Genomic DNA, 13,375 nt, shown 5'->3' with positions numbered 1-13,375 from the left:
TCTTGTGTTAGTTACATTTACTTACAAACTCTCACTGTGTTGCAGTATATGTGTATCATCAACTACATCGTCATGAATGGTGAATTCCACATTTAAACACATGTTGCTGCTGGTTGGGCTGAAATTCTTGACACATCCACCAAACAAGAGAAAACATATCACAAAACCCTTTGAACACTGTTTCCAGGAAACATGTCGTTCAACCCGGAAACCACAGCATAAGGCTGAGCACAGGTTTGAGCTTGAATGTTCTGCACCTCTCGGTTCAGTCTACTGGTGACCCGGTGCTGCAACAACTCAATATCAGCTGCTCATGCTCATAAGTTCAGTTCTGTTCTGTTGGAGTAAGTAAATAATAAACTGGTTTACTTCGAGTCAAAGGGACTGTGAGACACGCCAGAAAAGTGAGTAATTCAAGTCATTTGTGATTAAGTGATTGTAGAGGTCCTTTTTTTTTGTGTATTGAAAACTATATGTGAGTGCTTCGATGAGTTATGTATTTAGTCAAATGTATTCATTTAATTCACATACACGTAAGTTAACCACATTTGATTTTTGAATGCGTGTAGTGTAGTTGTGTTTGCAGTGTAAACTGAAGCTTTGTGAAGAATTTAGTTATTGACTTAATAGAGGATCAATCAAACCAATAAAACTGCAGTCATTTGCTATTGAAGGGCTGTGTTCTTGAAAGGCTGCTTTTGAATTTGCGTCAAATATGGGGTATGCAGTATATGCGGTGCATTTTGCCAAAATATTCTTCAAAGTTTTTTTTATTAAATTTTATAAATAATAAAAAATAGAATGAAAAAGTTAATAATGTAATATGTTTTAGTTTAACTTTTTTTCTAACATTTTAAACAAGTTCAACAAATATATTTTATTTAAACAAGTTGTCAACCGCTAACTCTGCGACATTCACATAACCAACTGGATAAAGCAAGGAAACGTCATGAGGGGCTGAACAGAACGAGAAAATGAAAAACAAGTAGGCCTTAACTATTTCCCCGCCAGCCATTAAAAAAAAAGTTGCCAGCCCTCTCACCAAACTTTTATGGCTCACAGTACACTTTCTGTAAACAATATATGGACAAATTATATGTCCAATGAAAGAACAGAGTCTCTGCTTTAGAATTCAGAAGTTAGACATAATTAATATTGCATTTAAGAATTTATAGTCCGTTTAATATTTGACCTGTGGTTCTCTCTCCTTTATCTCAAATGTGTGCTTTCACTGTGCGTGTGTGCGAGTGTGTTTGCGTGTGTGCGTCTATGTCAATGTGTGTAAGTATGTATGCATATTGTGTGTGTGGAGCATTTGTATGTCTGTCTTTTGTTGTTTTCACCTTTTTCTTGTTTTTACAGGTATATGCCTTTAGCTGTTTTTCTTGTAGTCAATATGTCTCATGTACAGCTGCTTTGTAACAATGAAAATTGTAAAAAGGGCTATATAAATGAAGTTGAGTTGAGTTGAAACAAAATAAACCATATTCTTCTATCTTCATTTGTTCTTTTTTATCACTCCTTGGATATGGGTAGGTTTCTTCAAAAATCATTTGATTAAACAGCTGAGATAATTACGTTTTTTTGTCAAAGATTCCACCCAGATTACACTCAGAACAATCATTAAAAACCGCTAAAACATGTACGTTCTAGGTTCTGGGATTCTGTACTTTTTCCCAAAGGTGTGTAACAGCACCACCTACAGTACAACAGTACAAACACTGATTGCCGTAATAGCGGGAACAGTTTTTTTAATGACGAGATAACTCGTCAATAGCGGTGAAAGAGATAATGGACAGTAAATGAGGAAAATTTGCAAGTGGATAAATATTGATTGGTATATCTACATCATTAAGGTATTTACAGGTACTATCATAATATATGATATAGGCTATTAACTGTTAATATCAGATCACCTCCAAATATCTCTGTCGCTTATAAAATAATTTTGTTTGTGAATGAGCTTATATCTACAGTCGAGAAAGTAATCTGAGAAGGTTGTTGAAGCTGTTAAGTCTCCCACTATCACGCATATATGCCAGGGAAAAAATACTTTTTGTTTGAGCCTAGAGTATATCATTACTTGTGTCTTATTGACATTATTCATTATTATCAAAAAGAATGACACTTTTTGCTGAAGGAAAGATAGGCTAATAATTTAAATGTCTAACATTGAAGATGAAAATGAGTTATTATTCACTGGGAACATTTCCTCACCAGCACATCTCTAATGGGCTACAACTTGGTTGTTACTTATATTAGAGATGTTCAACGAAGTTTTATCGTTTAAAACTGGACAAACTTTTTTTATTAAAGGTATTACATAACAAAATTATAGATTATATAAGCGAAACTCACTTTTCCAAGTATTCAATAAATAGCCTTATTTTAGGATTTTTATTTTGATATTATAAGCAAAAGAATCCATTTTTTTAGCCATTTATCCGATTAATGAAAAAAACAATCGTCCGGTTATTCGATTATCAAAATAATCATTAGTTGCAGCCTAATTTATTGTGTACTTCTGTGCACTAACTTTATGTACTTTTATGAGGTTTTATATACAGTACATTTTTCATTAGTTTTCACTTGTGTTATTTATCTTTTCAGAATTGTATATCTGTTGCTCTGTGAAGCAGTTGGAAAAGTGTTTCTGTAAATTAAACCTTTAAGCTTCTGTTATAGATACAAATCTGACTGTCACCTTGACATGATGTAAAATATAACGAGAATGACTCCAAACGGAATATACTACTTGTCTACCGATGTTTAATTTGCATGTTTTCTGGATTGGGTTGGGGTTGTGGATGGAGGGGCAAATAATTTGCAGTTGTGCCCCTGCCATGAGGTATTGCAGATGTGAATGCAGACATGAAATGGATGTCTGCCGGATGTATGTGTGCTATCAGGGTGCTATGTCTCGTTCTATACCAGGCGACAGGAAATGCAACTAGGTAAGGTTAGACCATCTCAATTCAGTTGAGTTGATGTGAAAATATTTATTGTACATGTTTTGAAATCCAACTCTACAGTCTTTTATTACCTTCATATTTGCCACTTGAACACACAAAACCTTTATCAATTGGAGTATGACACTTGTGAATTCCTTCTGTTTTGTTATTTTTTACATAAAGATCTTAGATCAAGAGCAAAATGAGTCACTCCAAGGTGAATGAGGTTGAAAAGATAGAAGAGGATGATGCTCATCAAATCGAGATGACCAGACCGGCAACTTCAGAAACCAGCTGTGTGTCAGTGAAGAGTCATCAGTCCATGAAAGACTTTCCATCCTCATTTAGTGATGAAGCAGTGACCCCTGACCCCAGGTTGAATGAAAGGTACTGACACATGAAAGTGAAACAATGCAGACGACATTCAACAATTACACCATAGTTTTAAAACACGACTTCCACCAGTGTTGGGGAATAGCGACTCTACTAACTTAACAACATTTTTCTGAAGCTTGATGGTAGTTAAGTTACTTTTAAGTAGTTACAGCTATAAGTTTCGGAATGAGTCATTTAATATCCTGCAAAGTTCTTGCAGTAGCTCTGCTACTAGATTATTGTTGCACAACATACTGATACTTAAACGTACTGCAAAACCCTGCAATTCTTTTTAATTTAATTAGTATTGATTAATATAATACTGTATTTGTATATTGTTTATTGTATATAGGAATGTCTGTAATATCTGTTGTGCCTGTGCACTTTATCTGTTTCACTGCGGGTAAATAAGAAAGCGTCCTCTCGCTTCTTTGTATGTCTGGTGCATATGAAGAATTGACAATAAAGCTGACTTAACTTGAAAAAAATTTAAGAATAAGAAGTGGCTTATAATTCAGTAAAACATTTCCTTAGTTGCGTTGATGTGCAAACATGACCTGCTAGGCAAACATCTCACCAACAGACACCCCATTTGAGTTAATAAAAGCAATTGTAAATGATAACGATTCCAAAAATCATGCTCATGCCCTGAAAATTATTTGAACGATTAGAGTGTGTTTTCATCTGCCCTCTTGCTATCTGGACACACTTGATGATCAAGTCATAATACTGTTATATGATTTAACATACAAATATGTTTGATAACTCTACCGTCTTTGGTTATTTTGCAATGTAAGTATTGTTACATTGTCTATTTGAATAAATAAAATAATGCCTGGGACATGACAGTTACATTGCCAGATGGTAAATCCCAAAAAGAGGACAAATAAATGACATAACTGTTAGCACCAAACCGTGTAGTTTGGTCTCCTAAAGGTCCTGCAAATGTTAAGAGAATGTCCTATAGGAATGATCCCCTAAACATGTCCTCAATCCTCGAAAAACTCCACATTGTGACCATCTTAGAAAGTCTTTGACCCATCAGGAATGTTCTGAGAAAGTTCTGAGAAAAATGTATAGCAGGGTTTACGCCTGGTCGTTTCATGATAAGATAACTATCAGATTAGAGAATGCATATGAAGTGAAATTGATTTTAGATATCTCCTCAATTTTGAGATACAGACTGAATCATGCAGTTGCATTGTTATCTGTGAACATGTAAAACCATATAACAGTAATCTTATGTCAACTAAATTAAGTTAATATGGGCAGTCTACTTTATTAGCCTACATCATCTACTTTATTATTTACCTTTGGAAAAGGAGACTGTTGTTGCTATTTTCACATTTCTTTGTATGCTCTCAACAGTGGGAAAATACAGTCTAGTCTGAGCTCAACTGACTCATACAATCAGGCGCCCATCAACCTACAGACGCTCACTCTGCACACGGAGGAGCCTAAAGCCCTGCAGAGAGTCAAAGCCAATCACAAAAGCATTATGAAGAACAAGTATGAGAGTTTATTTGAGGGAATCAAAGCACAAGAGACTCAAACCCTCCTGAAGAGAATTTACACACAGCTGTACATCATAGAGGGAGAGAGTGAAGGAGTGAATGAAGAACATGAGGTTTTACACATGGAGACAAAGCCCAGAAGAACACAAGACTTACAAGACACTCCAATCTACTGCAATGACATCTTTAAAGCTCAATCACATCAAAGAGACAAAATCAAGAGTGTTCTTACTAAAGGCATCGCTGGAATTGGAAAAACAGTCTCTGTGCACAAGTTCATTCTGGATTGGGCCGAGGGAACAGCCAATCAGGACGTAGATTTCATGTTCCTGCTTCCGTTTCGAGAGCTGAACTTGATTCGAGAGCATCGCTACAGTCTTCAAAAACTTCTGCTGGACTTTCATCCTGAACTTCAAGATGTGGACTCGAAGATTTATGAGGAGTGTAAAGTTGTGTTCATCTTTGATGGTCTGGATGAAAGCAGAATGACTCTGATGTTTTCAGACAGTGAGAAAGTTTCTGATGTGACGGACACTTCATCAGTGGCTGTGTTGATGTCAAACCTCATGAGAGGAGATCTGCTTCCCTCTGCTCTCATCTGGATCACCTCCAGACCAGCAGCAGCCAATCAGATCCCCTCCAAATACATCACGCGTGTGACAGAAATCCAGGGATTCAACGACGCTCAGAAGGAGGAATATTTCAGGAAGAGAATCAGCGACGAGCATCAAGCCAGCAGAATCATGTCACACATTAGAAGAGCGAGAAGCCTCCACATCATGTGTCACATACCAGTCTTCTGTTGGATCTCATCCACTGTGCTTCAGAAGATCCTGACACAAGATCACAGTGAAGAAATCCCCAAAACTCTGAGTGAAATGTACATCCACTTCCTGCTGATTCAGATGAAGATGAAGAATGAGAAGTATGATCCAGAGAGAGATCCAGAGATCAACAGAGAAGTGATTGTGAAACTGGCTGAAGTGGCTTTCAAACAACTGATGAAGGGCAATGTGATGTTCTATGAGGAGGATCTGAGAGAGTGTGGGATAAACATCACTGACGCCTCGATGGATTCTGGCATCTGTACTGAGATCTTTAAGAAGGAATCTGTCATTCATCAGAGGAAGATCTACAGCTTCATACATCTCAGTCTTCAGGAGTTCCTCGCTGCGGTCTACGCGTTTTACTACCATGTCATCAAAAATACTAACACTTTGCAGTTTCTTGATGTTGTTCATGCTCTGCATAGAGAAGCAGTCGATAGAGCTCTTGAGAGTGAAACTGGTCATCTGGATCTTTTCTTGAGATTTCTTCTGGGCATCTCACTGGAGTCAAATCAGAGACTCTTACAGGATCTACTGACACACACTGTGGACACATCACAAACCATCAAGAAAACTACTGAATATATCAAAGAGAAGATCAAAGATGGACGTGGTTTCTCAACTGAAAGATCCATCAATCTGTTCTTGTGTCTGTCTGAAGTGAATGATCAGACTCTGTACAGAGAGATTGAGGAGTTTGTGAGATCAGACAAACACTCAGAGAAGAAACTCTCTGCTGCTCACTGTTCAGCAATAGCCTACATGCTTCAGATGTCAGAGGAGGTGATGGATGAGTTTGATCTGAAGAAATACAACACAACACAGGAGGGCAGAAGAAGACTCATACCAGCTGTCAACAACTGCACAAGAGCTCTGTGAGTATTACAGTCATGTTTAGTGAAGAGTCTGAAAGTGACAAGTGAAGTTTTTCTAAAATGGTTTTATTCTCTTTCAGACTTGCTGACTGTAATCTCACAGTTGAGTCTTGTAAAATCATCGCTTCAGCTCTTCAATCTTCAGATTCTCCTCTGAGAGAGCTTGATGTGAGTAACAATGATCTTCAGGATTCAGGAGTGAAGCTGATCTCTGATGCTCTCAAGAACACAAACTGTCATCTACAGATACTGAGGTGTGTCTGAGGACTTAAGCACTTCAACAGGATAGGACCTATGATGTAAGCATTAATGTTTCTTTTTCTTTAAGGTTGTCAGGTTGTATGGTGACAGATGAAGGATGTTGTTATTTGGCTTCAGCTCTGAGTTCAAACCCGTCACACCTGAGAGAACTCGACCTGAGCTACAATCACCCACAACACTCAACACTTCAGCTGCTCGCTTATCAAGATGATCCAAACTACACACTCAACAAACTCAAGTATGACACACAACACAATTTATTTTTACGGGGTGGAGACTGGTATGCTATCCCATTTGCCAAGTTAATTGACCTTTTACAGAGATGATAGGTTCAAACCCCATTCTAGCTGCTGTTCTTCCGCTGTAGAATGTTGAATGTGGATTATAACTGAAAAAAAAGATACTCACAGTGAGCACCTAAAAGTTACATATGGATTTATAATTATTGTAATATACATCTATTTGTAAGATTAAAATGTCAAAGATATTCATAAATAGAAGGTATAAAGTGGATGCACCGTTTAATTTTTTTGGGTGCTTACAATTTAAAAAAAAAACTATCCTTCGATTTCGATATTGGTCAATTGCTTAGTAATTTACAACACTAGCTAGTTTTTTTCTGCATTCAATAATTTGACCGAACATGAATTGGATCCATTTAACATTTTAAAAGAAGCACAAGTTAAAATACAAAAAGGAAACATAACAATCCTGATTGAAAGGTGATTTTTGATATCCAATAATTATTTTATTAACAACAGTAACTCATATTTGACTAAAATTGTTATAAACACAAATAAAGTCTGCGCTGTTACTATTTAATTATTTTGCTCAGAGAAAGACGTTGGATTATTCAGACATGCAGCTCGTTGCCTCCATGAAGTAAATTAACAAGTATCAGTTTAATTTTTCATGCTATTGCCGATATGCCAATGTTGTTAAATGAATCCAGTATCGGCTGATTAATATCGGTGACCGATACATCGGTGCATCCCTATAGTGTATAAATATAAGTGTGTTTACTCACAGCTTTATAGCTATAAAGTAACACTAGTTTAATATTTTTACTTTTGTTTTCTTTACTTAAAAAAATCTATATTGTATTTAAAACATCAATCAAAATATTTTCTTTATGTTTGAATGTTTGTCTGTTTGTAGTTTGGAGCATGGAGGACTCTGCAGGATCAAACCAGGACTAAAAAAATGTAGGTTCTTTTCCTCACATATGCACATAATTAGTGGTGCTTGTGAAAAAGGCATAACTATCTGTCAGTCTGTCTGTCTATCTGTCAATTAAAAAAAGTCAAGAATCCCAAACACTACAGATGTACAATAGTTGAACTATGAAGTTAAAACAATGATGTAAAGAATGAATCACTCATGTCAGGTCATTAATTCTGTTGCAACACAGTTTCACGGAAATTCGTGACATTGTCGGCACAACTTTTGATTGGTCATCACGCCTTTAATATAACGTCCTTTAATATAGCAGTCACTTCTGGATGAAGCTCCATCAGAAGAAGCCACCCACAGATGAAATTCAGATGAATTGTAATGTTATGTGTAGCTTTGAGTACAACGTGTGTATGAATGGTCAATATAATCTATAAATTTACCAGTTCAAGCATGCCGATAAACATTAGTATGAGTTAATATTCACACGATTCAATAGTTCACACATACATTATATGTACATACAATACTTTCTATGCATTATTATGTGTGACCCAAATTTGAATAAGGGCAAGAACACATAAAAAAGCTATGGTTCAGACATTCTGACAGGCCTGGTGAAAGTGAAGCTTTGTTTCTCATGGTCACATGATTTCTCCATTAACAACACAGGCTTCAAATCGGCATCATAACTATTACGTGGTATCTTTCATAAACATAAATGTACATGTATATCAACGCAATCTGATATAAATTCCTACTATACGCTCTCATTATTCTGTTTTGTATGATTTGACTTTGTGACGTGAGGTTTAGGGGCGGGGTAAGAGGAGCCCTTTATTCTTGCACAGAAATTGGGGCCTATGCGAATAGCCGAAAATCCGCTCCTCTGAATCTCCCCGAAACTACCGCAGATTTAAACAAAATTACTGTTCTTTAGAAAATAAATAACGTAGTATTTTTTAGCATTATAAATGCTTTTAGCTAAACCATGTCACACAGCTCACATTATCTTGAGAAAATGTTCTGGTTACTGTAATAAGGTTTAATCAAAATAAACAAACAATAACACGGAAGTAAAATGCCGGCAGCCCCCTCACGGTCAACTGCTGGCCACAAGAACAAAAATACAAACGTAAAACAAATGTCCGGGCTCGGTCCTCTCTCTTCAGTCTTGTCACTCATCCTCTTATGCTCCTGATTTCCTCCGTGAGATATGCGGGGCCGGTGCTGTGATTGATAGTTTGAATCAGCTGTGTGCACACCGGTCCCTCCTCACGGCTCTCGTCCTGCCTTCCTCACCACAGTTACATTTTAATTTTGTGTTTAGATGCGTGTGATCTCACATTGGATCCAAACACTGCCAGCTGTAAACTCCTGTTGTCTGAAGACAACAGAAAGGCGACACATGTGAAAGATCTTCAGCAGTATGCTAATGATCCAGACAGATTTGAAGGTATTCCTCAGGTGTTGTGTCGAGAGAGTCTGACTGGACGCTGTTACTGGGAGGCTGAATATGGTGAGTGGGCCCGAACAGCAGTGGCGTATAAAGGAATCAGCAGGAAAGAAGCAAGTGACAGTATGTTTGGAGTTGATGACAAATCCTGGAGCATTTTCTCCAATAACAATGGTTTCACCATTAGGCACAATAATAAAAGATTGGACATACCTGCCCCTTCATCTCTCTCAAATAGAGTAGGAGTTTATTTGGACTGCTCAGCCTGCATTCTCTCCTTCTACAGCGTCTCGGACACAAACGCACACAGACACACACACTTACACACATTCCACATTAACTCAACACTCGACGAGCCTCTATATGCTGGCTTTGCAGTTTATCAGGGACATGTCAGAATAATCAACTTCCTGTGACCGGTCATCATGAACAAACGGCTTAACAAACTTTGTATTTTAGTTTTGTTTAAAATTATTACATCTATTTACAGCAGTTGAGGTACCAATCTGAAGAACTTCAGTTTTTGAACAGTTTATCTTTAGGAAGTTCAAAGCCTCCAAACCTGTAGTTCCAGTAAACAAGCAGATAAAGTCAAAAGTGCGGATGTAACATCAGGTTGAGTCCTTATGTAAATCTGGCTATCATAGGCATAGTAATGATACCCCAGACCATTTTTTTAATAATGTGCCCAAGACACAACACATAAATGCTAAAACGTGTAGGACCCAATACCAACCGCTGAGGGACGCCCTACCACAATGGAGCAGTCTGAGATCTGTTTGTACCAGAATAAACAAATGAAGTGCGTTCTGAAATGTATGATTGAAACCATTGTAAAACTAAAGCAGAGAGACCAACCCACTTATGTAATTTGTCCAGTAGTATAGTGTGACAAATGCAGCACTGAGATCTAACGAAACCAAAATGCCATAAGCTCCAGAATCCGCTTTAACAACATCATTCATTACCCTCAGAAGGGCATCCATACTGTGTCCAGACATAAACCCTGTTTGAAAAGGTTCTAGTAATCTGGTCACAGAGAAACTACCACACGTACAGGATCCTTGGCAACAACTGGCAGGTTTGTGATAGGCCTAAAATTAGACATGTCGGAACTGGTTTGACTGCTCCTACTTTAAGTGTTCACAATTGCTTTAATATGAGTGAAGTGGGGTTCTTTGCAAAGGAAGGAAGGAAGGAGAAAGGGTCGGCGTGGCTGGTAAGATTCTTTTATTCTTCAAAAGACAAAACATAAAGCAAAAGTAAAAAAAAATTAATTATGGCCTCCTGGCGCATAAGTATTTCTTTCTTTGTTTCCGGTAAGCGTCCTCTCGATACCGTCTCGTCCTCAGCCAAACTCTCTCTCGATCCTCACCTCGTGCTGACTTTTATACTCTTCTCGCCAATCACTGTAACAACAGACATGTGTTTACAATCGGCCTTTGACCTACTTATTTCTCGCCGATTTCCTGTCTCTCTCTCCCCCTCCTATGCTAGGCCACGCCTCCCCTGCCAAAATTAGGAATAATCACTGGCAGACATTTCTTCAGAACAATAGTAGGAAGTGGATCAAGTAAAGAAGATTAAGGATTCATTGCTGAAACCAATTTGGAAACTAAATCAAAACAAACAGCAGTAAAACTTGAAAACAGAGGAGGAGAAGTAAAGGGATGCAGGTCTAATATCTCAGATGACAGATGCAATCGTATTATAAATGTTCTAAATTTTGCATGAGAAATATTTAAGAATTATTTAAATATTGCACTGCTCTGTGGTAAGGCAATAAGCACTAGTATTTCTTCATCTTCTATACTGATACCCTGTACAATGTCTCTTATATGTGATTCTCCCCCATTTTCTGTACAATAGTCTTTTATTTTATAATTTAGAATCTTTTAGACTGTAATAATTATTGTATCGTATTGTCATTGTGTTGAATGTCTGTACTAGAAGCTCCCTACACCAAAGAAAATTGTGCGCAAGCACACTTGTCAATAAAGCTCTTCTGATTCTGATTGGTTGAGTGAGATTATTGATGTTATTAAACCATACTCGTGGATTAGATACCCAACTATTAATGATTGTTGAATAAAACTCTGTTTTTGCAATTTTCAAGGAATTATGTTTCTCAAACTAATGCCGTTCATACATAAGTTTGTGAACCGTAAGGCCAGATTCCCTATATTGACGCTCCAACTGCCTACAAGCTGCTTTAAACTCATAAAGCTCAGGGCCCGTATTCATGAAAATTTTAGGGCAAAGAGATGCTCCTAGTGAAAAATTTCTAAGAAATGTGGCCGTTTCTCCTTAGAATTACAGAAAAGATCCTAGTGAAGAAAATAGTCATTCATAAAGCATCTTATACCTTAAAAGAGCTCTTAAGGTCCAACATTTCAGGAGTTGGGAAACACAAAAAGTGAGAAGAAATGTGGATTGCAATACATGACAATTTCCATATTACTTTAAAGGTTTTGTCAGATTTTTTATTGTTTTGTGTGTGTGTTCAACTTTTGGTTATCTTGGTAGGTTGTCTTGTACAGCTGGTTTGATGCAATGCAAATTGTAAAAGCGCTATAAAATATAAAGATTGAATGACAGTGAGTTAAAAAGACTCAACACATTAGATGTTTGTGACTGGTCCTATCAGAGACACGCTAACATCTCCAAGATAGCGCAGAAATACCATAGCATCAGAAATAGAAGAAATCACTACATTTACATATTTAGCAGCTGGAGAAATGCAGCTGTGCAGCAGAGATGATTTGGTTCTGTCACAACCTTCTATACTGATCACACAAACACTTACAGCACTTACAGAAACTTATTGTGTCACTGTTTATTTTCTATCAAATACGTTGATATTAACAGGATGGTAAATAAAAAAATAAAGAATATATATACATGCATATATATAGTGTGTGTGTGCGCCTGTGTATGGTTAAACAGGAAAAAAGACATGTGCAATTTCAAACTAATGACCCTATACTTTAAAGCACTCTTTTTGTCCCTTCTTGGTCAACCAACCAATCACAGTCTTTAAGAGACTGTGTCATACATAGCAACGGGGTCAGCCCCGCCTCCTCAATAAGATTAAAGTTTTTGACTTTTCCCTGCTCAGAGTTTCTCTCAGATTGGTCCTGAATCACTTTTTAGCTAAGACTCCTACGTAGAAGTTTTAAAGCTAAATTAAGAGCTTTCTTAGAGGATTCAAAAAATCTTTAAGAATACGGGCCAGATATTCAGTCATCCTTCAAATAAAGATAAATGTGGTGGAGAATATGTTCAGCAAAGACAAATGAGTCCAACTGAGTCCAATGTATAAAATGTACAATGATCTAAATAAATGATTAAGAAAAATTCTTTGCAGTTTGTGAAATCTACACAAAACTACATATAAGAAAAAAGGATGATCAGGATTATTGTCGTATTGTTATTTATTATATCATGTTACTGAAAAACAATAAAGTTCAGTAAGAACACAAGTTAACACAGTGTCTAAACCGGACACCAGTTATTTTGATATTTATATGTAGACAGTATATGAGAGAAAAACTGCGTTGACAGCGGTGCTCGAATTGATGCTGGGCCGGGGGGATCTGGGACCAAAGCCTAAATATTGTGAATGAATTATTTACAATAGTCTAGACTGTTAAATCCATTAGGTATTTTTTAAGTGACTTTCGTGTCTTTTTACAAATTTAAGTGCTAAAAAACTATAAAGATAGATTGGGCAACAACAAAAAGAATTCTATGAAATCCCCACATTATCACACAAAAACCACACACATCAGGATTATCTGTGGCAGACAGTAACTGTCAGTCACCAGCTGCAGTGCCCTCTATAGGCCACTCCCCTCATCACCCGGACAGCCAATACACACTACATTTCCCATAACCCTCTGCGCGACTCATCTGCCATCATTGTGTTCACATGCGTCTTGTT

At 37.1% G+C, this 13,375-nt stretch overlaps 1 protein-coding gene across 2 annotated transcripts; it reads left to right on the top strand.

Moving 5' to 3' along the window:
• Positions 1-258: 258 nt before the first annotated feature.
• On the top strand, positions 259-11,429 carry LOC130436963 (NACHT, LRR and PYD domains-containing protein 3-like). 2 transcript variants are annotated; one of them, XM_056768024.1, is made up of 7 exons: positions 259-404; positions 3,135-3,338; positions 4,695-6,542; positions 6,623-6,796; positions 6,871-7,041; positions 7,962-8,008; positions 9,307-11,429. In XM_056768024.1, the coding sequence occupies exons 2-7, from the start codon at positions 3,154-3,156 to the stop codon at positions 9,846-9,848; spliced, it is 2,967 nt and encodes a 988-aa protein (XP_056624002.1). In that variant the 5' UTR covers positions 259-404; positions 3,135-3,153; the 3' UTR covers positions 9,849-11,429. The 2 variants fall into 2 exon arrangements, with proteins under 2 accessions (XP_056624002.1, XP_056624010.1); XM_056768032.1 differs by lacking the exons at positions 7,962-8,008; positions 9,307-11,429 and having other exon boundaries at positions 261-404; positions 6,623-6,710; positions 6,871-7,035.
• Positions 11,430-13,375: the final 1,946 nt, after the last annotated feature.

This window comes from Triplophysa dalaica, chromosome 2, assembly GCF_015846415.1.
Source record: "Triplophysa dalaica isolate WHDGS20190420 chromosome 2, ASM1584641v1, whole genome shotgun sequence".
Taxonomy (NCBI): Eukaryota; Metazoa; Chordata; class Actinopteri; order Cypriniformes; family Nemacheilidae; genus Triplophysa; species Triplophysa dalaica.
This window is presented reverse-complemented; position numbering and strand designations above follow the sequence as displayed.